Source organism: Trachurus trachurus (genome assembly GCF_905171665.1).
Source record: "Trachurus trachurus genome assembly, chromosome: 17".
NCBI lineage: Eukaryota > Metazoa > Chordata > Actinopteri > Carangiformes > Carangidae > Trachurus > Trachurus trachurus.
The window spans coordinates 21,481,137-21,508,286 of NC_139900.1; the positions used below are offsets into that span (position 1 = coordinate 21,481,137).

General features: G+C 41.5%; 1 protein-coding gene across 1 annotated transcript in view; it reads right to left on the bottom strand.

Annotated features, from left to right (window-relative positions):
* The window catches only part of pappa2 (pappalysin 2), a 77,522-nt gene that overhangs the window by 44,095 nt on the left and 6,277 nt on the right, over nt 1-27,150 (bottom strand). Inside the window, exons 3-10 of the mRNA XM_083991515.1 lie at nt 25,996-26,223; nt 25,284-25,882; nt 13,749-13,897; nt 10,057-10,196; nt 9,824-9,977; nt 6,716-6,908; nt 5,281-5,414; nt 499-681 (exon numbers count right to left, since the gene is read on the bottom strand). Of these exons, the coding sequence (XP_083847641.1) occupies nt 499-681; nt 5,281-5,414; nt 6,716-6,908; nt 9,824-9,977; nt 10,057-10,196; nt 13,749-13,897; nt 25,284-25,882; nt 25,996-26,223 (1,780 nt within the window). The remainder of the gene's footprint in view (nt 1-498; nt 682-5,280; nt 5,415-6,715; nt 6,909-9,823; nt 9,978-10,056; nt 10,197-13,748; nt 13,898-25,283; nt 25,883-25,995; nt 26,224-27,150) is intronic.

Consider the following 27,150-nt stretch of genomic DNA (forward strand, 5'->3'; position numbering starts at 1 on the left):
ACCAGCCGTTCTGAACAGAGCTGTTTTGAGAGGATGAAAGGAGCTGTGATGTTTGATCTTTGGAGTATTTTGACCAAAGCATGTCACAGACATGTCTTTAAGACACCTGGGAACTATTTTAATGTGTGGAAAGGGGGCAGAATATGTCTCCTTTAATGTTGCTTCACAGTGTTTCTTCTACACTACAGCTGTTAATGCTACAACAGGCTATGTAGTAATAGCAAAGTTTACAAATGGCTCCTTTAAGCGGTGACACCTTTTCAGTTACAATTTATGTCAGGTGTACAGTATAGCCTATACCACCAGTGCTTTTCTAGATAAATAATAGGTATTAGGACCAATATTCAACAGGGAATACAGTTGGAATGTATCACAGACAAAAGTTGACCTAAAAACAACAGCCAGCATTCATCGTGTCACCTTCTTTAAATTGATCAGCACTTCTGTTTTTAGATGTACGCATTGTCACTGTGATTATTATTCTGGACTGAGACTTACTCGAAGCGACGTAGGTGACCCAGAGGGTGAGAGCGTGTGGGACAATGGGGTGCAGGAATTTCAGAGTGAGGGTGCAGCCCTCTGTGTCGGGGCAGGGAGACGTCACATTAGTGTCATAAAGGCTGAGCTCTGGACTCCACGCCTGGAGACTGGGATCGCAGGGCTGCTCCACGTCCGGTGGGCCTGGGGTCAGGTGACATCACACACAGAGATGCATGTTTGGATAAATACATTGCAATGAGAGCTCTCAATGACCACATTTACTTGCAAAACCTAAAGCAAGACACACACACTACTACTAGAATACCTTTTGCTATGTAAATCATGTATATAATGTAATATAATAAGGCTCTGTTTGGTTGAAGCCAAATACTGAGACACAAACAAATGGATATGACCTGCAGTTTTCTTTTTCTTTTTTGCAATTTTGATGACCAATGATAATAATAATAAGCTGCTGACATCATATTTGTTTGATTGATGTATAATGTGTAGGAATTACCCCCATCTAGCGGTGCGGTTGCATATCGGAACGTATTCTTGATGTTGCATTCACGTGAAATCGGGCAGATGTCAGACAGACAACAGACGCTGCATGTAACAGGATAAACAAGCGTCTGTGTAAACAAGTGGTCCGCCAGCACGAGGCAAAACAATAAAGGCGTGACAATATGTTGTCATGGTGATGTGGTATTGTTTACCTGACCCACGTTTTACCGTCTTTCTCTCGCGGAGTAAAATGACATCTGGTTGGTTTGCCAACGGCCGTCTGCCTGACTGCACCTGAATGCAACATCAGTGTCTCCGTCCTTCCTCACACTACACAGTGGTGACAGTTTTAACAGGCGCTACCTGGAAAACTTTCTCCCCGAGCCGACAGCTTCCGTGAGTTTCTGTGGTTACCTACGGTCACGCTGCCACTGAACGTAAAAATTGGCGATGCAACATGGCAGCCTCGGTTCGGTGCGTTGCCCACTTATGTATTTGTAACGACTTGTAACAACTCATTCTAAGGTACGAGAAAGCTGAAGATGTGGATGTGATTCGACTTCAGTGAAATACGTATTTATGAAAGCAATATTTGATTTTTGCTAATAAAAAGCCAAATAAGTTACATACTGGGGCTTTAAGACATGAGTGACAATGTGTGTTACCGGCACTAACAGGACAGCATTTAAAAAGAGGGGGGATGGATCTCTTTCAAACGTCAGGAAAAGTACTCTCCCAGCAAAGAATCTCCTTTGCCTATTAACACGTACACACACACATATAGTGGGGTCTTGGAAAGTCGTCTCAGACCACTTTCCAAGTGTACCACTGGGCTATTGGCTTAGTCTGAAGCGCCGTCTGTCATTTGCACCTTGTGTGTTTGTGAATGTTTTTTCCACATGTGGGAGTTTGTGCAAGGTAAACAGAAGCAGGCTGAGCCAGACTGTGAAAACGAGCAGGTGAAAGATAGAGGCTGTGCAAGTGTGTGAGGATCATTAACGTTTCTGACAAATGTGGACAATGGCTCGAGGCTAACTCAAACATATTATCTCCAGTGTTCATTCCATTAAACCTGATAAATCTGTACTTCTGTCAAAACACCCGTATCACATGTTGCAGGACTCTTATTACTCTGATCTATTCAAAGCCAAGAAAAGATGGGAGTTTATGTGAACTCCTAATGTTGTACAAAAATGAAGATAGATTGGATTATTTTGATTTCTGTGATCACTATCACTGGTGTGACACTTATTGGTGTTTGAATATGATTACAGTGATGGGTGGTCTCCTTATGTTGCCAGAGTGCTGCCATTGCCAGTCAGATTTGATCACACCTCAACAGTCCAAATGAAGCAGAATAGCTGGGCTTTTTTTGTCTTATTAAATTATAAATTGGAGTGTTTCTTGCCACATTTGGCCTCTTTTATTTAGTAGTGACAGACAAACAAACTGACAAAATTCCCAGTGTTACTTTAACGACTACCGGCAAACTCATTCTCATTCGTAAAACAGCGAGCAGAATGTTCCACTTGAGAAAGTTACGAGTGGTGGGCCCTCACTTTAAACATGGCCTGCGTTCAAAAACTGTTTAAACACCATTACAACGGGCAAAATTAGTTGTTAATTGTTACGGTCTTAGTGATTAGCACAATGGAATCACATTAAGGGAGTGTTTTTATCAGCTGTGTCCCAGGTGAGAGTCAAATAAAATCAGTACATTGACGAGGTGTTACATATTTCACACACGCTCTGTGATCAGCCGTGTGGGGAGGATCTCCGAACTGTAAGAAAGCGAAGGACTACCCAGCAAGACTGGCCATTAAATAGGTGCATGAACAAACTAGAACATCACACTGCGAGTTTTAGCCTTTATGTTCCTATATTTACATATCTGTTAAAGCATTAGATCTTAGCTGCATTAATGTCCAATCCACAGAAACCTTGAGTGGGTTTTTGGTTACCATTATTTATTTTCTGATTAATTAGTTTTCCTGCACACAACCTGTTAACCTGTTTTTTTCATCAGTCTCATCTCAAGGTACAAACAGAGCATCTGAGTTCTGTGTTAAGTGCACATGTCAAAATAGCCCTATGTGCTGAACGCTTGCTATAACAGTTTTTAGAGGGTGAAAATATTAATGTTGTTTATGCTTTTTTTTTATGGTTTTCTTGTTGCACTGCCACCATGTGTGGTTAAGTAACTTGACCATCCAATGGAGATGTTTAAGGATAACTCTTATTAAATCCATGGAAACCACTGAGTATTTTGTTACATTGTGCTCTGCATTTTAATACTTTTATGAAATTACTTTTTATTGTATTACTTCATTTCACAATCATTTTTTTCTTTTAGATTCTTATACATTTACAAAATGTATGACAAGGGATTTACATGCAAATGCAACATTAAAATGAACATAGGGTTTAGTGCTCATACAAACATGCAAACAGTTCATACTTTACATATTTTGCTTATTTTGTTAAATACATATGTTTTGTTTATGTTCTTGTTCAATACCATTTACTCAACACTGATTAAAACCTTCTCTGTAGCTACAACTCATTTAATCCACAGTTATGTCAAATCCGATCCCTCAGTCAGTTTAGAAATATGATACCAGACGAAAGTACAATGAAAAGCACAATGCACCTTTCAAATCCTTCTTGTTGAAATGCTCTAATTTTTCAATTATAACCCACATTACTGCTTGATGCACTGGATAAACCAATTTAATCCGTCTCAACAGGAGCACAGTCTTGTGTTTTCCCTCCATTTGAAAATGGACTTAAACCAGTCAATGTTGGCACAAGCAATATTTTGAGATGTAAACGGACAACTCTGCCAACTATTCTAGCCAAAAGTGTTTTTTCCATTAAACTTATGTTTTGTGTTGCCAGCTATGATATCCACATTTAATTTGTCCAATTTCCCCTCTCCCCATTCCCTGCTGAAGGCGATATTGCCCATCTCCGCTGGCTGACAAAGTGACCCCGTGCATCACTGTCTTCTGAAGTGGGAAAGAGTGAAAAGGGAGCCAGGGAAGCCAGCAGACTGGCTGTCTCCTCAGCTTTGTGCATACCGCTGTTTAGAGTAAGACTGTAATTGACTCTTTATCATCATTATGATCCCGCAGCGAAAGAGAGGAAGCCGTAATCCCCCCTGTTCCTTCTCGCCGCTTGTTTTCAAAGCATAAATTCCAGCAGAGGATTTCCACATATTTGGGGAGACTTTCCATTGAAGAAAATGAAAGTGTTGCTGTTTGTACATTCATTTGTGTTCTTTCAGTATTTATCTTTCTGTCTTTTTCTCTTTCTACCTCCATGCCTTCATGTTTGCTTCCTTTTTTTCCACTCTTCCAACATGTCATGTCAAAGCAAACCGGGCTTCTCCAGACATTTTGAATGGAATAACAGGACCATACGTGTATGTTTCAAAGTACAGTACTACAGGATCCACTGTTTTTCTGGCATTTTTGTTTATGACTGGGGTTCAGCATTTGAACAGCACCCAAACATTACCCAGAGTAGACACTTTGCCTAATAATACTTGTTCTTGCTTTGGCTGAACTAGGCAGAGACAGAAAGAGCTCTGTAGCTGAGGGCAATTATCATTTAATGATTTTCTGCTTTTTCCTCTTCCAGGAGCCATTAGCCTTGCACGCACCTGAAATTTACAGGGAAGAGACGTGTGTGTGTGTGTGTGTGTGTGTGTGTGTGTGTGTGTGTGTGTGTGTGTGTGTGTGTGTGTGTGTGTGTGTGTGTGTGTGTGTGTGTGTGTGTGTGTGTGAGAGAGAGAGAGAGGGAGAGCATGTGTGTGTGTGTTTGTATGTGGAGGGACTGGATTGGGGGGGGGGGGGGGGGGGGGGGTGATCTGTTCTGTGGAAACAAGATACAGAGGTAGAACTCAAGGACACAAACTCAACCTGAAACCACCACATTCCTGCCTGTCAATAATTATTGACAGGCAGGAATGTATCAGGGTAGAAAACAACAGAGTCAAATGTAGATTGTAGGAGGGAAGATTAGTAAAACAACAATTTGTCTCCTCACCACCACCGATTCTAGTTTATTTACTTGACTAAATTCCAGTAATGAAGGCCTAAATCAAAGTGTGGATAATTTAGCTGTGGCTTTACATGTATCTCCAACAGCCTCTCATATTCACTTCAGTTTATATTGACAATGATTTGTAAAAAGGGCGCAATCAGTGTCAGTATCTGTATGGATGTTGGAACAAGTAAAAAGACTACTATAATACACACACACACACACACACACACACACACGACTGACCGACAGCCTCCTCAGGGGTCCAGTAGCCTGATGTGTCACAGATGCGAGGTGAAGAGGCCTCATAGGCGTACTGGTGGAAAGTGCCATCCGTCTCACAGTCTCCACAGCTGATGGAAGGCCCTTGGAGTGAGGAACTGGGACAACAGTAAACAGAAAGAGCTGCAGATGATCAAATATTAGACACTTTGTCAGTGGTCAACAAAGTAGAGTTCTTCAAATGTTGATTGTTAATTCCAGAAATGCTTTTGATACTGACTAAACTAGGGTATTGGTTATCGGAAAGTATGGAAGTCAGTTTGCAGCTATCTGCTCCCATAGCAGTTGCCCCAGGAACCAGCTTTTTATCACTGCACTAAAACAGGAGAATTGATTTCGCAAATATCTGGTAACATTAGCAAAATGTCAGCAATTTGGTCACACCGTCCCATAACTAAAAAGGCACTGAAAGTATGGAAGATGGTATCTAAGACCATGTTCTTTGGGTGGCAGATAGGACAAGTGTTTTTTTTTCTTTATTAGAATGAAGAAAAGATAGATTCTATAGCGTGCCACAAAACAATGAAAACAATCACATTACACACAGCTACAGCTGTTAAAATGTGCTTTTTAACTCAGGGGTATTGAACTATTACTTGGTATCAGCCGATACAAAAAGTTCAGGTATTGGAATTGGTAAGGGAAAGGAAAAACGGTATCAGAACATCTGTACAACAAAGTAAATACAGTATGTCCAAATGCCAGAAGTGACTGGAAGAGGAGGTTATTTGAGATTACAGTCATAGCTCTATCTGATGTGTTACATTGAACAACACGGTCTGTATCACTTCAAAGGCTCAAAATCAGGCCGAGAAATGCAGCATTCTTTTGTCCAAATTTGGAGTCACAAGTGATTTCTTGAGAATACCATGGTGCATTGCACACGGGTCAGCTGTTTATTGTTGAGGTAATCTCTGTCTCCTCATAAAGTCTGACATGATTATTTTTACAAAGTTGGACTGCTCAATGCAAAACAAAAAACAAACCAATTACAAAATGACAGGATTGTCCTCTATCTTCACAAAGTAACTCAAGTGAACGTTCTCGTTAGCAGCATAAACATGTTTTTCTGACACAGTTCACACTGAAAACTCTGATCTTGCCTTAGCTTATCCCCAGTGGAGCACCTTGCAGTATATTTGGGGAAAACTTTGTCACTGTATTGCTGCTGTGTTGTGGCTGCTGCTGCCAGCTCTATCCCTCTACATAGAGTTTATAGGTTGCTGAAACTTTTACTGGGAACAGCACACGTCATGCATGAAAAAATAGGCGAGTGGCCAAATGTCTGAATCACGCAACGCTGCTGCACGAGACGGGCATGAAGCAGTGTACCTATTCTTACATAGGCATGGGCAGTGGAGCGAAAACCAAGATGATCCGCAGTCACAGTGTATGGTACCTCTGATAAAGTGGTCCTCTCATCGGTGGCAGCCAGTAGATCGAGACAGAATCTGGATTCTGGTCCGTCACAATAGGAGCCAGAGGGATGGGGGAAGGTTGAGGATCCATCAGCCACTTCTGGTAGACCAGATCAAGATAACAGTGCATCCGAGCCACTTGGTTGGGAGTAAAATGGTTTGTGCAGTTGTCATCTGATGTGGTGTAATGAAAGAAGAAATAAAGTTAATCATCTCACATTAGGTTCAAGTGTTCATCTAAATTAAGTGCTACTCGCATGGTTAAAAAGAAGAGGGTGAGGCAGCATCCTGCCCTTAATAACTTGTACATCAGGAAGCATTCAGGTCAGACAGTTCAAGTTTCAGTTTGAACTGAAATGATTGAAACAAGCTTGGATAATGCAGTTACATTCAAATGTGAAAATAAATGAGTCCCTGATTGTCCTGCTTGAAAGTATGAAAACTCTGGGCTCTAATTTCGTAGACCAGGCACTGGTGAGGTGCAGGCATTTTGGTCCGGGAGATCCAAGCTCACATTGGCCAAATATATGGTAACGTGAACAGATCTCCACGGGCTGATGAAGCAAAAGTAGTCTGGGAGGAGGTTACTAATCAAAACAAAAAAAAAACACTTTCAGCCATGAGCATCAAGGGCTTTGGCCAAAGGCAATCATCTTTATCCACAAATAAAGACACTCTGTTTTAGTCACCTATATTTAAACCCAGTGGGCTCTAAGCCGGTGCATAGTCCAGTGGGCTCTATTTTCCTGGCGCAACTCAGGGGGGCGCAGCGAGGCGAACCCTGGCACAGCCGGTGCAGTGGTATTTTCCTCCAGTGCAACAACGTGCGCAGCGGATTTGGTAAATTGGTAGACTGCTGTGCGCCGAGATGGGTGTGGTCGCGCAGCAGGGGGATGTGTCGACAGATTCAACTTGGCGCAGTGACAATTTGTTGCCAAAAGGCTGCGCCGAGAGTGCGCCGAAAGCTCGCCAGCTCCAACCTGGGGTCCGTTTCACAAAGCAGGTTAAACAAACTCTGAGTCTAATCCTCAACTCTGAGTTGATCTACTCTGAGACAGGAAACTCAGAGTTTTGGGTTTCAGAACAGGTGATAACAGTTGGTTCATTCAACTCTGAGTAACTTGACCCTGAGTTACGGGGAGATGAAAAGCCCTCATCAATGGAACAAAGATAACATGATTGACCATGGCAACCAGCAAAAAAAGGCCTCGCCCCTCCCACTTCTCACTGTGGAGTGACGTATGAATGCTGACGCAGAACCACGTACCCCCCCCCCAAAAAAAAAAAAGAAAAAAAAAAGATTCTGCAGCAGCGCCGCAGCGGCAAATGGACGTGAGCGTGGATTTTTTTTTTTTTTACTACGGGACATTACGTGAGTATTAATCTAAAAAAAAAAGAAATCTCGAGAGTTATTCAACATTGTGTGTTTGAGCAGCTGCATCTCCAAATGTGTGTTTGATATGTTCAAGTTTGTCTCCATTATAACATGATAGGGATGTGCGTGTAGTCATCAATCACCTGGAAATAATCCAGAAGTGGATCGACCTGCTACGAAAAAAATAAGAGAGAGAGAGAGAGAGCAAGTGCAATTTTCTTCTGCGTGCGTGTCCGTGTCGTGTCTAAAGAAAAAAGAAAAAGAGAGACGCTCCGTGATGCCTCCTTTACGCACAGCTGTTTGTTTATGTTGTGATCTGTGCACACGGGTTTAAATAGTAGGTTACTAAATATGAGTGTCTTTATTAATAGAGAAGGGGTGTGTGTGTGTTTTTTTTTACTGGGCAACAGATCTCAATATGTCAGAGCAAACCTGGATAAAATCAGTAACCTCCTCCCAGACTACTTTTGCATAGTCAGCCCGTGAGGTCTGTTCGCGCGACCATATATTCGGACACTGCGAGCTTGGACCGGACCAGAACATCAGTTTCCTCCCGTCTCACTGCTGCCTCCCTCTTCCATGGTGAAATCAAACTTGCGCCTCACGCGCGGCGGATTTAAAGGCGAGGAGAGGAGCTCATTTGATTGGTGAAGATCTGACTCGGCTGTGTCAAACCCACTCCACGCCTTCTCTCCTCCCTCTATGCCACTTGCGCCGGTGGGAATGAAGGAGGCGGGATTGCGCCCCGCTGCGCTTCGCCTTGCATTGAAGGAAAATTGCAAACTGCTCCTGGACACGCCCCGCAGGGCAGATCTGCCACGCCTGCACCTAGTCTAGGAAAATGGAGCCCAGTGTAACAAAGATGAGTAGTGTGCACAGATCACAACATAAACAAATACCATGCGTAGCTGGGATGAAATCAGAAGCACCTGTGCATCGCATCGCCAAGCTCTGTGGCCTGGCCCCTTGTCGGCGAGCGTCCCTCTTTTTCTCTTTTAAGAAAAAAAAAACTCACTATCTGATGCCGAGGCTGTTTGTGGTTGGCTGAGAGAGATGTGAAGTTTGCATCACAGTTTGAGCTGTGTTAATTCAGTCAGGTTGAGTTTCCATTACGCGTGCCAACCGTATTTGATTGACGCAGCCTTTTTGCGCGAAATTATCACTACGCCAAGCTGAGTCTGTCGATACCTCCCCTTACTGCGCCGCCACACCCATCTCGACGCACCTCGGTCTACCAACTTGACAAATTGATTGTGCATTAGCGCTACGCAAGGTTCGCCACCCTGCACCTGGTACGAAATTAGAGCTCACAGTTTTAACACTTCATGTAGTAACTGAATCAAACAGTCTTTTATAAACAAACAATATAATTAGCTTTATTATATAATGATGGCTTTATGCTATACACTATAGGGCTGAGATTTTAGCTCATTTTAAATGAAACAGGTCACCAGTAGACTTCACAAAACTAATTTTAAAAGTAGCCTATCACTGCATATTTTAATCTGTTACACGAGGCAAATTGAACAGCTGTTGTATCTGAAAAGAACAAACATCATATCTTTTTCATGTTCATTATCACGTCTATTCTACTAATGTGCAACATAGCTACATTCTACACTGCCATGTAACTGGCTCCTTCTGTGGCTCAGTAATTATATTCAACATGTCTAACAATGTTATGCCTAATAATTAGTGGAGTCATCCACTGTACCTGTGTAACTCATGTAGTTGCTATAAGGTGTGTCCTCGTAAGTGGTGACTCCACAGGTATCATTCACGGCTCCAGGATCACGGCAGGCTTTGGACTTAGGGGTCGGGGCAGTGTCAGCACATAGATCTCCTGTCTCCATGGACGGAGTGGTCTCCTGAAGAGACATTTGACAGATGTACTGGCAGACAAATACGGGGGAATGAATCTTATATCTTAGGTTTTAATAGTCTTACCTGACATGGGTCGTCACAGGAGTCCCGCTCGCTCACCCCTTTGAAGACATGATATAGGCCAAAGATGTGTCCCATCTCATGGATCATGGTGTTGTGGTGGCCCATTGTACCAAAGTAGGCTGGGTTCAGCACCATCCCACCTTGCAACAAGAGCATTGTTACGATGCATATTTAGTTTGCTTTGTCAGTGAGTACTTAGTAAATATCTAGTGGCTGCAAAGTGAGACCAAGATTTATAAGCCTTCATAGCATCAGGCCATTACAGTACACTGTTTCCTTCTCTAGTTCCACCACGGTAACAGAATGAAATTATTTGGAAAAGTCTTTCAGCAGGTTAACTGGTTTACTGCCATTTGGCCATACAAAAACAGTAAATTTACACCAAATTCACCTTCTCCTCTGTTTCTGAAAGATAAATCACCCATGCAGGTTTGTTTTGTTTTTTTTCCACAAGATTCCAAAGGCATCAACCAAAACTATCATACAAAAAACAGTAAATTTACACCAAATTCACCTTCTCCTCTGTTTCTAAAAGATAAATCACCCATGCAGGTTTGTTTTGTTTTTTTTCCACAAGATTCCAAAGGCATCAACCAAAACTATCGATCATAAATTCTTCTAAAAGTCCAGAGTCCAACTACTGGCTGTGCCTCTGTAATAGTTTTTTACTCTCTGCCACTGCATCTCATATCGTTGGAATCTTAAAAAGAAAAACAGATCACACCATAGCAAAGACTAATAACTGTTTAATTTAATAAGGACTTAAGTAAAGCTATCATACTTTAGGACAGATAATATTTATTTGAAACCTTGTGTCCACTACTTTGTTTAATTTGTTTAATTAATAGTGACCACCACCTCCATGTACAAAAGACTTTACAAAGTTGAGACATTGACCCATGACAAAATCTCTAATTTGATTAATAATTGCAACTATAAATACATAACCTCTACTAGACAAGAAGGATGCAGCTATAAAAAAAAAAAAAGGGGAAGGTGAAATCCAGCGATCTGATTGGTTGTTATCTTGGTATGGGTATAATGAGCATATACCACGGCTACTATTCTAAAGCCTTATCACAGCATAGACTATCACTCCGCGTCAGGCACGTACATGGATGTATTATGGGCACGTATGACTGGTATGAATGGAAGTTGTTGTCATGTATCCATGACAATGGATACATGACTGTTGCAGTCATGTATCAGTCTGTTGCAGTTTTCTGACAGTTTTAAATGACTGTTGCAGTCTGTAGCAAAAGACAGTTGATGTTTTTACAATGTTAATAAATGGACTAAAGTAGTTGAATTCACATGTTTAAGGTTAACTTTCACCTCCGGGGACGGTTAACAATGGTAGAGGGGATTGAGCAGTGACTTTCACCTGAAAAAAAAGCGGAGGAAAAGACGAGATGCAGAGCTAACTTGGAGCTAACGTCTGGAGAGGTGGGACTATTTCTTTCACAGTGAGGCTATTTTATTGGATAATATGTATTTCTGGTTGAATAAAACTACATGAAATTGATTGTGTATCCCTCTTTCATATTGTCATTATTGGTAACCGTTTTATAAAAGCAATATATCACTCCAGTCCGTGGTATATGCTCATTATACCACGGAAACACTCATTATGGTATAAGAGAATGAGAGAATGAGAAAGAGCTTACTGGGGAAGAGTAAGAATAGAGAAGAATAAATACTGATCCAACATACTGAGGAAGATAGGCAGTGTGGCTTCAGTGTGACAGAGAATCAGGGAGAATCAGGAATCCACATATTCTTCATTTACATCATATGATATAATAAATAAGATATGAAATTTTGTTAACACACTGCAGTGAAATTTGGTTAAAAGTTATTCACTGTACAAAAGAATTAGACTTGAGATTTAAAAAAAAAAAAAAAAAAAAGGGGGGAGAGAGATGGGGGAGATAATCTAGTCTTTTTTTATCTGATTTTTGATTTGTTTTTGACATGTTTCAATCATTCAATTAAAAAAAAACATTGTATACATTTTGTGCTATAAAAATTTAAGACTTAGTAAAACTCTGAATAATCACTTAAGTATGTCGAAGAGAGCAATTCTGAAATCAGCTATGGTTTGTGGGCGATGGTGAATGCTTACAAGAATGGCCTTTTAGTGGTAATACAGGTTTTCTGCAGCACGCTGATAATCACAGAATCAGGAACAGACATGACAGTTATTGGTTTTCTAATTAGAAACAGTGCATTCAGTGGTGAAGACATTGAATAATGAAGACATTAAATATCTCAACACTAAACAACAGAGCTTCAAGAGAAGACCTGTCATCCACTAACTTGTTTTTAAACAGGCACAGATGCTGAGTAACGGAAACAAATGTCATGTGGGAGACATTCACTAGAGAACTGAATTCAGCAGGGTAACATCTCCTCGGACGATATAACTGGAAGCCCCAAGGTAAAACTTTGTGTTTACATAAATTAATAGCCCATAAATCTACAGAACAATGACAAATTAAATTACATAATGATTACTTACTTTTCACTCTGAAGAAACAACTACTAAAGATGTTATCATCTTGAAATGGAAAAATTGCCTTGGCCTATAGTACCTCCCTCTGCTGGACACAATGAATCCAATGAAACCTTTGCTTGAGACGTCCAGTTCCTCCAGTGGTGGTGTGTAAATACATTAATGTTACACAAACATGGTTTGGCAAAGAGCTACTCTAATTCTTTTCCATCAAGACTGTCAGAAAAAGCTTACATTTCAATTAGACACCTGCATAGAAATGAATTTTAAAAACAGAAATGGGGGTCAAAACCAACAGTTCAACTGCTTTGCCGTGATTAAAGCTGTGTAAGCATTTTGATATATTATTCTATGATTTTTTTTTTTAAACCTACAAGACGGCTAAAATTAATCTGTGCTAGCTAATTTGGCATTTGTATTGTGGACATAAACCTTCACCTAGGTTTTGCTTTTTGTGATTCAATTTTCATTTAATCAATTAGTTACATAAGTATTACATTCCTGTCCGAGATATAAACAGAAAATCCACCAGAAAATTGACTTGACAACATCAATGGATTACTGCTATTAGGACAAATCAATGAAGTGTCTGTGTGCACAAACCAAGACAAAACTTTCATTGTAGAATGTGCTATGTTATAATGTAATAGGTCTACAATCTAATGTAGTATGAAGATGTGTTCACTGATCATGCACAACTTATCACTCACTTTGGTACACAGACGTGAATTCTTCCAGCAGCATTTTCTTAATAAGACACCTTCCTCTTTAGCTACTTCTACCCCATATGTCTCCTACATTTGAGTCCACTTACTGCTTTGTACTGGCACAAGAAAGAAGTGCATAGCCCACATAAATAAACAACAGCTGTCAAGTAGGCATGGGTGGTGCAGAGCCCACACCACCATTTGTTTGTTTGGCTGTTGTTGGGTTGATAAATTTCCTCCATTGAAAAGGAGAAATAATGATTGGAAGAGGAAAGGCACAATGTGCTGGGAAAGTCTCTGCCAGCCTCAATTGCTCTGCCCATCTCATTTGGATGCCACCAAGGCAGACAAGAGAGGATGACGGGCAAAGACAGAGAAGAAGGGATGGATGGAAAGAAAAGAAATGGTAGAACTGGAGAGAAGAAGAAAGGGGTGGGTAGACAGGCAGGCAGGCGAGTAGGCAGGCTGACCTTGATGGGTAAGAGCCTCTTTTGCCCACGGCCAGGTGGCTGCTCCTGCCAGCTCTTCACGCACTGAGTTACTGGCGAAGAAGACATTGAGTGTGTCAGTGCCGCTCAGTTGTAGCTCTTCCTTTAGTTCTTTAACACTCATATAGGCCCTGCAGGATTAGAAAAACACAAATGTCAAATTCATCCTTTTTAGTTTAGGCTCCACTTTACATATGATTAAGTGGCAGCAACTCTAAACTGGCTTCCTTAACAAATGAAGATAGTGGGCTAGGTGTGAAATGTTCTTAAAGGGGGCATATTATGGAAATATTACTTTGAAGGCTTTTTACCATATATTTTGGTGTTTGGCTTGCCTTCTGGCCCCCAAAATATGAGAACTGACAAAACATCTGTAATTTTCAGGCTCCCAAGGTTGAAATCCATGTGGTTTTAATGATGTCATTAGTTTTTGAATTTGCATAATACCACCCCTACCTGTGAGTACAGGTACAGTAGGGCAGGGTAAGCAGTGGTTTACTTGCATTTAAAGGGACAGGCACTGAAACCAGCCAGACTTTTTGAGTATGAAAAGAGCTGTGATGTTTGATACTTGGGGTCTTTAATGGCCCTTTTCCACTAGCGCAACTCAGCCCGAATCGGCACAACTATACTCGTTTTTTTTTTTTTGCTTTTCCACTAGCCTCTAGTACCTGGTACTTTTTTGGTAACGCCTCAGCCCAAGTTCCAAGCGAGCCAAGCGATACTAAAATGTGATGTCAACTGACTGCCTTCCACTGATTGGCCAGAGCGTTGTCACTAGAAGAGTCACAAGTCGCGCCCCAAACGAGAATCAAACCCACTAATTTTAAAAACACAGCGGCAGCAGTGACCACTGATCTGTACTGAGACTGTTGTCGTTCTTTCACCTGAGTTAGAGCACTGTGTGGAAAACCACGCTGTGGTCCGTAATCGAGGTGCAGACGAGTGACTTTGGAGTTGACGAGAGGACCAAAAAAAGAGAGCGAGACGACGCGGGCGTAGGAGGAACTATGAAGAACTCAGCTGTAATGGAAAAGCACCTAAACCGAGTCGAGTAGTGCCAAGCCAAGCTGAGTAGAGCAACTTTGTAGTGGAAAAGGGCCTAAGACACCTAGGAACTATTTTAATTTGTGGAAAGGGGCATAATATGTCTACTTTATAATATGACATTGAAAGAAAATAAAGTAGGCCGTTAACTTGAAGACCTGTAGTTTTGTAGTTTTTAAAATCCATATTTGTAACATAGGTCGCTGGAAGGCCAAAGGCTAATGCCTAATATTTATATTTGTCTTATTCGTGACACAGAAGTGTGAAATAACGAACTATTATAAAACGGAAAGGTGAAATCCGGCAATCTGATTGGTTGTTAAAGGTGTACAGAAATGGCCGTTTGTCCTGTTTGTCGCGCCGAGTAGTCACGAGCTGCAACACGAGTTTACCCGAGTGAGGAAAACGAATTTGATTGGTCGTTATCGAGCGGGCGGGATATTCAAAGCTTGGGGCGAGCCCGAGCTCCGTGTGTGTGTGCGTGTCTCAGACGTTTGAATGACGGATGACGGATCCAATATCAGTGGCTGGTGAATCGTGTACAGGCTGACGTATAATCCGTGCGCCTGCATTATCCAATGCGAAAAAAAAAATACACACTTTCATCCCGGATTTACTCAAAAATAGAATTTTGCACAAAGTTTGGCCTACAACGTCTGAAAGATGTTATCACATTAATTTTATGACCCAAAGTGGGCTCAAATTCAATTTTCTTTTCTGTACACCTTTAACCGTGGAAGCCTCATCACAGCGTAGGCACGTATGACTGGTATGAATGGAAGTTGTTGTCATGTATCCATGACAACGGACTGTTGCAGTCCGTGGCAAAAGACAGTTGTTTTTTTCACAGAGCGGCTATTTTATTGAATAAAACTACATGAAATTGATTGCGTATTCCTCTTTCATATTGCCTTTATTGGTAACCGTTTTATAAAAGCAATATCACTTCGCGGAAGCAACCGCCCTCCGCTTCGCGTCGGACGGTTCACACCTCCGCGTCGTCCATTAATTTCTGATAATGGACACCTCGTCGGGCATTATCCCTTACATATCCCAAAGTGTTGCAAAAAAGATTTTTGAAACATTTTTGAAAAACAAACAAACAACAACCATAGAGAAGGAGGGCAACTTATCTGTGTGCATGGTCCAAGTATTTAGCCTAGCTTAGCACCGACAGCTCAGAAAACAGCAAGCTTTCTGTTATTTAATCCAAAATACGGGTGAAATAGAAAAATACAGTTTTAAACCTCTCAAAAACGGACTTACTCGCGGCTGTTTTTTTCTTTTTGTTTTCCTCTGGAGTTAGCACGGTGTAAGTTAGCAACATCTCAGGGACACAGCCCTGCTGTCATTCAGTGCTACTTGGGTCACACACAGCCATGGTCCCACCACACAGGTGTTTTCACTTGTGTCACTGATTAACGACGAGCCTACACTGTCCTGCTGCAGACTGCGATTGTTAGGTTGTTAGACCTTTTCCACTGTATGATTCAAGTTGTTTTTGTTGTTCCTTGACTGGTTTAACTTAAACCACATGTTTAGGTAGCCTGATGCATCAGCCGCTTACTTCATTACATTTCATATAGCGTCTGAACACGAGCCATAGGGATTCGTTTGCTTCCGGGAGGCGGTTGCTTACATTTGCTTCAACTAATCGCTGCTGCTTGGTGGTCACGTGTGCTATACACCGGTTAAGCTCATAGGTTAATCTTGAGCGCTTGAGTTCAACGTCATCGCCTTCACTTACCCGTCTGTTCGCTGATTGGTGCAAACCGAAACGCATTGCTAGTTCCCTGACTATATGGTTGAGGCAAATTAAATTTGCCGGAACCAGTAGGCGGCGCTAGCCTGGCTAATGTTTAGGCACAATACAAACTGCAAAAACATTTACATCTAGGATTTTTAGCTTTACTGCTACATTTTTACCTTAAACAGCTTAAGTGTAATTATGATGGTTTAATAAATGCCATGTAACTTACAAGGAGAATGGAGGCTCTCTACCTTCCACGTAGCGTCTCTTGGCCAAAAACCAACCTTGTAAGATCAGAGCCTCCGACCCGTTTGTCTCTGTGGCACCATAACACAAACGTGCCCCACCCATAATCTCTTGTGACAGATAGATAAGACTACACAAATAGGCTACATGTCGTAACATTGTATATGACTGTAGCCTATCCACCACTCTTTTGATTGCTTTCTTGTCAGCTCCCTTGAAAACTAATGCACATGGCCAGGAGGAGGGTTAGCAAAACAGAGGAAAAGCAACCAGACTTGCTGAGTTAGCATTGGCTAACTAGCAGGAGAAGGAAGAATGCTTCAGCTGCTTTGACACCTCGGAAACTCTATTGTAGACAGCAGAGATGAAATTGCCTTTTCTAATTCAAGGCAATGGCAAAATCAATTAAGTGTATTCTCCCAATTGTTAGTGCGGAGACATTATTTCTGCTTATGGTGATATTGTGAGTGGATTTAGGTTACAGTCGGAGATACACTGTGTGGGCCATCTTTAACTGTTCAACAGTTTACTTCAATCCATCAACGTAATGTCAGAGCATAACTGTTTGAATTGGTCAGGGTATTTCAAACCACTGCCCTCTGTAGTTCACCACCCCCACTCCCCACCTCTCTCTCTTTCTCTCTCTCTCTCTCTCTCTCTCTCTCTCTCTCTCTCTCTCTCTCTATCTCACTCTTTCTCTCTCTGACTGTGATAAATTACCATGGATGTACTTTGATGTGTGAGGCCAAATTTGTTTTGCCTCGGTTACGGTGATGTCACATGTTATTGCTCTCCTTTGCTTTCATAGCTGGAAACCTTTTGTACCTAGCGCCACTCCGGCCCACCGGTCCTGAAACGTTGCACTGGGGTCTCACCCACTAGCCTGATGCTCACTTGCCAGACAGTGCAGGCTTTCAGCTGAACCTCCGATGTTTTCTGGAACATCACAGCTGCTTGATGAAAACATGTCTGTCAGTGCATGTAGCTCTTTGTATCTTCCCTATGGTGATAAATATCAACACTGCCAGGTTTTACAGTGGTGCATCGGTATACTCCAATGTGAAATCTGTTAATATTTACAGAAAATACATATGAAATCTTTCAATAATGCATCATTTTGTTTGTGAAATCCTACTTTCTTTCATCTTGCTCAGGCAACATTTTGGACTGAAGTGTTTTTCAGTGATTATATCGTAATGGAGTATTGTTTCATGTTGTATTTCTCAACCAGGGAATTAGGGTTTTATGTGACTAAACAATTTCAGCTGTGGGGCTAACTTTGTTAAAATCACAAAGCCATACTTTAATCTTTACCTCGGATAGCTCAAGTGCATTTGGATAGGCTAATGTCTGTTTCTTACAAAAAGATGTAGGGTTAATGCTTTTGATCAAGCTCAGATGTAGGTATAAGTTTATTAATATTACTTAACCACAATTCAGTCTTAAGGACAAAGAGTGCTTGTTTTTTTCCATCAGAAATGTAAGTCATGTAATTGCTCATTAAAAAGCTCTTCAAGTTTGGCTCAGTGCTGCTCATATTGTTCCAATAGCCCGAGGGAAAGACAGGTGAGTTTGTGACTATAAGATCTCAGCTGTCAGCTGGGAAAAATATAGATGGATGAAATAAGAAGAGCTCTGCATGTGTGTAATCCTTCCCCTAATGCAATCCCTCCCTGAGTGCATGTGTAGTACTGTAAATAAGAATGTGGCACACTGCCTGGCTAAATAAGGCTTAAGATTTAAGATGCTTCAGGGAAACCCACTATATTACTGAAGCTGAGTTCAGCCGAGGCTGCTTGCAGTATCCATCACCCTGGGCTGTGCAATTACAAATGACAGGACGTTGACCACTAAAGAGTTGACTCTTTTACTTCAGAGAGCGCCTCAGTGGAAGTCTAAAGCCAACCTGGCAAAAAATAAATGGCTCTACATGATCGAAGTGAAAACCCTGGGTATGAGTTAACAAAATTACCATTTGTGGGCAAGTCAAACACTGTGTGAATCAACAGCAGAGTCAGCACAAGCACTGTCACCATGTGAAAATGTAGATGTGTGTCCATTCTAAATATTATTGTTGACAAGTCTGTTACTTTGAAGACTCTCGAGGCAGAAGACAGACTAAGAATGTCACACCAACAGCAGTCACATATTTTGACATATTATAGTATGTGCCTTGCCTTTGTACAGTGTTATTTACTGACATAAAGTAAATACGAAGCATGTATAATCCAAACAGTTACTCCTTGGGTCTTGATGAATACAGTGCTAGCAGAAGATAGCAGTACTCACAGATAATATGTTAAAAGTCGCTTTTATTGCATGAGCTCAAAGGGCTGCATTGAAGGAGCACGTTCACAAATACTGAGGACCAGCAGCCCCCAAAGCCACGTTTCTACTACAGCTTTTACAGCTGTTTGCATTTGTGTCAGATATCAGATGGTGCCATGGACCACTGACTATACCTCTCCCTATACTATACCTCTCCCTTGAACAGCCATTACGTGATCATTATCTAGTTGCCATAAATATGCAGGCCTGCTAAACAATACTGACTGTCTCCAGTTTTGAGTTTTGATTTTTCATCTTTACAAAACCAAAATAATAGGAGCAAAAATGTAGGGAATGGATTAAACAGAATGTTTATCTTCGCTGATATAACATGTGTTCATTAACATGCCCACTTAAAGGGATAGTTCAACATTTTGGCAAATTGGTCCATATCGGAACGTTGCGAGACAAGAGTTGTTTTCGAGGCAAATGCAGAGACTGCTTGCCGAAAAAACGTGCATCAGCGGTTTTGCATAAATTTACTTTTTGGAGTTGTTGGATTGTGTATTTGATGAGTTTGATGAGGGAAACCAAGAAATCCCATTAGCCTCTGAACAGCTCACAGCTCTGCTCCGCCGTTCTAAAAATAGTTTGCACCGACAATCAAAGATAACGAACCTACTCCTAAAACTATAGGGATTATGGCAATGGGCCAATTTGCCAAAATGTTGAACTAACCCTTTAACAAACGGTAGTTAAATCCAGAGAGGAGAGAAGCATTCAATACTACATACGTACTGTATAACGATAAAAATAGACCATGTTCACGATAACACATCCACTATGGCCTGTATGGTATTTTGTCTATTAGTTATTTATTTCACTGTCAGAGTAATATTAACAGCTAGTGGTAGTGTGATGTCGTCAGGCTATATTATGAGTAAGGCATCGTACATTGTACAGACTTAAACTGAAGGATGACAGGTAGCAAAACATTCAGTTCTCAGTTGCAGCAACTATATTTGACTATTTTATTTATCTGATGGATAATACAGGATGTACAGTACACAAGCAGCAAACATCTGAGCCAGGAAAAATGAAGTCAACAACAAAAGTGCCAAAAACTGTAGCTCCTTAAATGGTTCCAAAAGCGAGTCACTTTGAGCAAGACCCGGAAGCATCGACAATTTTAATCGGAGTGAAAGCCTCATCTTCACACATGCACCTCATCTTTGCCCATTTTGGGGGGTCAGGCTCTGCCAGGCCCCGGGTCAGCGGAGCAATCTCACTCTGAGCTGCTTGCACAAGCTGAAGTTTTCATTTTAAAAAGAGGCAGCTGGTAACGTTAAAAAAGTCAGGTGGAGACAATATTTTCATTCAATTAGTGGCGCTTATGTTAGTTGAACTATTTACCCAGCTGCAGCTGATAAAATACTCTATTGACAGTGACCAATTAAACCAGCGAATCAGCGGTCGAGTTGCTGAATCGAGAAAGTTAGGGGTCGTGCATCTTGTCGTTATTGTTGTCCATGGTGTCTGTGGTTGTGTGAGAACAGAACACTGAGATGTAGGCAGCTGTAATCAAGAAGGAGTGAGCTTTAGGAAACGATATTATGCCCCTTTGAGCTGGCCTGCGGTGCTACATGCCAAAAGCATGAGGCGTACATCAGGCTGGCAGCATCAACAATTTGTGAGGAAGTCTGATTATTACTAGACCTGCGTTCACCGTTCCGGGAGGAGGGGGGCATTGCAGTGCCTGTTTTTTATTAGTAAATAAAAACACAATATAACTTGAGCAGGATCAAATTTGATCTAAAACAACAACGTCATGCATGAGATTCACATGCACGTATAAGCTTCAAACAAGGTTACAACAGGATTGTTCTTTCAGGGGAGTTGCCTGGAGCTATTTCCACAGAAGCGCATCGTCCAGGATTTGCTAACCAAAAAATGTTAGCAAATCCTGGACATGTGTCTCCGCGTAAATGGACATGATGTCCCACACAAACCCTATCACTCCCTATCCACCCTGCCTCTCTCTCTCTCTCTCCCTCCGTCCGTCTTTCTTTCCCCTCTGAACTTCCTTTTCTTTCATGTGCTGCCAGAATGTGCGGTGTACCTGCCCATCGCTCTATAACTGGCTCTCTGCAACAAATTTTTGTTTGTGACAGCAGCTGGCTTCAAAAAAAAAAACCTCTGGCCCTGTACTGGCCAGCAGCAGCTGCACACATAGGGTCCCAAAATCAGAATACCTGGCCAAGAGCTTAGAGGAGAATAGGAAGAGGGGGTGGGGAGGAGGGATATCAAAAACTCAGATCCCAAACATAAAAATGGTTCAGTGCTTCACCAATGCCAGCAAAATGTCATCCTCAAATTAATTCTCTCTCCGCCTTAGAGAGTTGCAGGTTGGGATCCAGGGACACGCACTCATGAATGCAGGCATGTCGAAGCACTCACATACATAAGCGTTCTCTACAAGCTGGGTTCAGGACCTTTCCAGAGGACCTACACTACTGTTAGTCCTCTGGGCCCAGTCTTTTACGATACTCTGCTCTCCCGTGTATTGATTGTTCATTTTGTTTTCAAATAAAGGGGGCCGTAGCTTATAGACTCTGGCGAGATTCACTGCAAGGGTTACGTTACGTCACTGCATACGAGCGCACACACACACACACACACACACACAGGCACTGTGACTTTTGAGTTCAGCTTTCAAAACCTGAACAGCAGTGAGCTTATTTATGTAAAAGAAAAAAGAAGGGGAAAAAAACCTTCTGCACAGGACCAGATCTAATCCAGAGCTGTGAAGCAATGATTTATACAAACCACCTACGAATCAGGACATTACACTGCGTCTCCAACTCTTTGACATATATCAAACTAAAGTAAAACAAATTCCAATTATCGCGTAAAGGTGAGTGGCAGATGTGTTTTCACTTGTTCTTTGGACTGTTCTTTGTAATAATTGTCAAGCTGCTGATTAGGGAAAAAATGTGAGCATTTGATATAATTAACAATAACATTATTAATTGTTTAGTTTGTGCAAAACAACAGAATGGAGTGCTGTTGTCCACCTTCTGACTGCAGGGTAGATAACATAGGATAAGACAAGGAACATCTGACTCTAACGAGTCCAAACCAAACTTTTTCCTGTCTGTCTTCCCACGTCTATCCCACCATGCTCATGACAGGACTACATAAATTAGCATTTCCTCATAAGACAGGTGAAGAAGCCCCTGCGCCAAGCCTGAACGTTGAGACCACACACATGTAAGCCAGCTTTTTTTTTTTTTTTTTACTTTTACCTAATTTCAACCATGTTCTGATCCGACAGAGGCCTGTTTCACATCCACACAGCTGCATAAATTCAAACTTAGAACTTCCACAAAAACAGCCTCCTTCTGCTGGAGCCGTCCAGCTGAACTTGTTGTCTTCTGTTAGTTCCAAAGTGTTGAAGGTTAAGTGCCTGCCTTGAGGGCACATTGCGATTCAGGTAAAGAAAAAGAAGGAATTCATTCAAGGTTCCTGCTTTGTTTTCTATACCCAGATTTGGTGGCCAGATGGTCCAAAACATTGTAGGCTATAGCCTTTAAGCTACTACTACTACCTAAACAAAAAGTAGAAGGCAATCCCAGGAATAAAGGAAGCTAGGAATTAGAGGTGACTGAGGCCCCTCTATTACCTCTCCTGCCATGTGTTTGGTTGCTACCACACTACATTTTACTTTATTTACCTCAACTGCAGAAGGATGTTTGGAGGCTGTCTTTTATTAGAGGTGGGTCTTTATTTGTAATTCCCTCTGTTCATATATAACTGGTCATATTTCAGTAATAATCCTTGTTTTAAACACAGCAAGTCTCATTCATTTTGATCTGCTCCTGCATGTCCCGTTAAAGTTACTGCATTGCACTCGTAATACAAACAAACTCGACCCTCCCCGTAAACATTTCAAATGAAAAGCCCTCGAGCATTTCAGTGGACAGCAACTCTATTGTGAAACGTTTCCAGGTATCACCAACACCCAGACAGGATTAAAGCACAACAAACTATTCTACAACTTTGGGATGATTGATCCAGAATAAGAAAGGGTTGAAAACAGCATGGTTCTATTTATATTTGCTAATTGAAAGTGGTAAGAATTGTAATTCAGATCTGATGGGGAAAACATGAATCTACATTACACACAGACTCATTATTAATAGTAGCAGTGTACATGGCACTGCAGCATGCACCAGTATTTCCTTCAACATGCAACTAATAATAATAATATATTGTGTACCCAATGAATCTTTCTCTGATTTTAATTGTGGCACAAGGCCTTGTAATAACAAATAAATTTAAATAAAGATCAGTTTGCTCAAGTATAAATGGAAAAAATATCTATCCTTCTGTTTTAAAAACATTAATACATCCTTGTGTTAAGCTCTCACAGTCTGTCAGCTCCAGACATCAAGTGTTAAATCTGTCAGTTTTTAAAAATGGCTCCAACCCCCACATGTTCTGTTTTCCAGTGTAAAGCTTGTGGTTACAATTTGGATTGAGGTTCTAGTCTTTAAGAAGCTGGGCCTGACGACCTCATGGCAAGACTTCATGCAAGCTATTTGGAACTCTGCATGAGCCTGTCTGTCAGAGTAAATGGAAGGCAGCGGGCTGCCGCTTGAGTTGTTTAGTAAAAATAAGTGTGTACTTTGGCCTCTTAACCCACCATCCCAACTTCACAGAGCTCTCCCTAAAAACCACTGGGGAAAGTGAGAGTACCAATTTGTTCATGTAGCATATTGAGCTGTTCATTGCTCTGCCCTGCTGAAGCACTGCAGCGTGCTACAGCAGATACTCACCACATGCAGAGTCTTATTTGTGGCCGTTTATGCCCTGAGACATGTTGTTCTCGCTGGCTTAAAACTTTACCCCTGTTGCTTTTTCTATTGTCTAATATAGTCCTTTATCTTCCCCTGCTTTAATAACTAAAATTGATGTGTAGGATTTTTTAAAGCAGCAAGACCACAACCTGAAAATGAATTGATTGATTCCTGATATAAGTGCAAATGCAATAAATGCAACCTCCGCTGTTATTCAGTAAAGTGCATGAATTCTAGTAAAACTGTAATTACTGCCTTGAGGTCGTATGCCTCTGCCAACCAGTAGTCTCCTCTTCCTGAGTTAAAGCAATGAATGAAAGCCAGTGTTTTTGCAGAACATTATGATGTCACAATGAAGCTGAGCTTTGACCTTTTGGATACAAAATGCCATCACTTCATAATTTTATCCTATTTGTCATAATTAATGTATGAATTCTGGAGTTGAGTTGAGATTACTAATGTTTTTTAAGATCATAGTGACCTTGACCTTTGACTTATTCACAACAACATAATGTCAGCGTGACAATGATTTTCAATTTGTTACTTCCAAAATTAAGTTTATCCTCCCAAATGGACATTTGTGCCAAATTTGAAAGGATTCCCAAGTTCTTACATTCACAAAGCCTTAGTGAGATATAAAGTTGGAGAGAATGGAACAGAAAGACAAATGGACAACATTAAAAAAAAACATCAAAACAACTGTGTAATGTTACACTCACAATGTCGCACTGCTGCACTCTTCTCTAATAGAAATACTGTTTTTATCGTTTATAGTTTACAGTTATTTCATAGCGTGGTGACTGTTCAGGTCACAACTTGTCCACGAGAGCGTTGTGGAGTTGTTGGATTGTGTATTTGATGAGTTTGATGAGCGACAGGGGACCTGTACCATTCACCTCCATTGTGTTCGCTGAGCAGCTCACGTTTCTGACCCGCAGATCTCAAAACAACATGCACCGATAATTAAAGGTAATGAACCTACTGCTATGACTATAGGGATTATAGCAATAGGCAAATTTGCTAAATTGTACAACTATCCCTTTAAGGACCTGTTCTGGGATACACAGTGTCGGGACGTCCTGCGTGACCTGTCAGCCCGCTCCACTGTCCCGCTAGACTTTTTTTTTTGGCGCAAATGGAGTAACTAGTAGTGTAACTAGTAACACAAATAATTACTTTTGAATAAAGTAATCAGAAGAGTAAGGTGATTATTAAGGAGTTATCAGTAATCAGTCATTTAATTACTTTTCCAGAGTAACTTGCCCAACACAGAAAACGAGTGACTGAAACCAGTATATGAAAAATCTGAGTGATGAGAATGATGTAATGTGCGACTGTTCACTTCACCTGTCAGGGGACTCGGGGTCGAAGCAGGTCTTGAGAACGTCAGTGATCTCCGGGTCGCAGCAGTCTCCGTCATCGTAGTCATAGTGTATGCTGTTGCACTCCATGTTACAAACGCCATCTTGTCTCTTCCAGTTGTAGCAGTGCCCCAGTCGGCGGCAGTCCCCTCCATCGTGGCCCGTTCTTGGATGGTCGCACTCGGGATCACACTGGCGATTCCCGATCTTTCCGATTCGACAGTTGCTGAGGATAAACCTCTGTTTGAGGCTGGAGTTTCTGACAGTGTGCACGCTCAGGTCCAGGGTGATGTTGTAGGGGCGAAAGGCCTCGGTCAGAGCCTCATGCTGGAGCTCGATCTGGGATTGTGACACCGTGGGGTTCCCATTGTCGTCATTGGCGAGGTTGACGATCCGGTAGCGAACGCGCTTGGGGGCGCGGAGCTGCCAGTTGTCGTTGTAGCCTAAGACAATGTCAGTGTTGTCGCAGGATGTCAGGCCACAGGGGGGCGGCAGGAATGTGGAGACAAGTTCTTCCTCAGGGACAGGAGTGGTGGTAATGGTCGGATGGAGGCCAACTTTATATGGCGCCCATTGCTGTTCCACCTAAAAGTAGCAAAACAATTAAAAGAATAATGCCAATGAGCAGAATCCATCAATATTCCCATACGATTTCTAATCAATCCTGATATGTAATAGAAGCTAAATATAGACATTACATTAGTGAAGTCAGCCCACATCGCCAGGACCGGCTCACTCTTGTCAATTTGAAGTGGCCGCTTCAGCAGATCCTCATGAGAGCGGGCGTAGGCCCACAGAACCACACCCCCTATATGGCCCCTGAAGCTGGGCCCCTGATCTGATTGGTTACTGCCGAGGAAGAGGGTCCTGCAGGTCCTCATGAAGGGGCTGTACAGATTCCCGGACTGAAGATTGCTTTCCCCAACCTGAGAGGAGAAACACAGAATAAACAAGAAGGGAAGAAGAGCAGCTACAATCATCTCTGAATTCCATTATATGAATATAATGAATGATGATTAATCGTCTCCTCAAAGACAACTACCCAAATTCATGAGATTTAAAAAAAAAAAAAAAAAAAAAAGAAACTCTTAGTATTAAGTTACCAATAGTTTACAGCTGTCTCTGTGGCTATTTGAAGTCACTTGAGAGGCTGTCCATCTGGCTGTCAACGCTACAATATCAGAAGTTTTGTGTTCTTTTGTGCTCTGTCAGAAGACGTGAAATCCAACTGCCTCCATGCCAAAAGGATGATGCATTTATGCTGGATTGTTCAAAGGCATAGCTCTTACACCAGCTCTGTTGCTGATAAGCTCTCACTGTCCTACAATCCCATATCTGCAATCTTGCATTAGTTAAATTTGAGATTGAATAAGATATTAGGTAAGATAAGTCATAAAAGGTCATTCTTGACCTTTAATAACCATAATGATTTGAAGGTCCCATATTGTTTAAGGGTCGGTTTCCGTGTTAGTTTTGATTATAAAGCAGGTCTAAGTTCTATGACAATACTGTGGAAGTATCAAAGCCTCAGTCCACAGAGAACTGCACACAGGCTGTACTCAAAAACTGGGCCTTAAAACCAGCCGTCAGAACACCTGTAACTTTGTGATGTCACAGCAAAGCTATGGCTCAAACCTGGAGCCACCATCCAGCTTTACAAGATTTGGTGTTTACTTAAAACCTGTTTTATTTTTTTATTTGATTGCTCAAAATACATTCAGCCAATCAGAAGAAAAGCCCAAAGCCTCTCCTCTGATTAGCTCACTGATCTGTTGATGGTATTTGGCACTTAATAATATTTGTCACGGTTTATTGGCAAAATCTGAATATACTACCAATTAATACATTTGTAT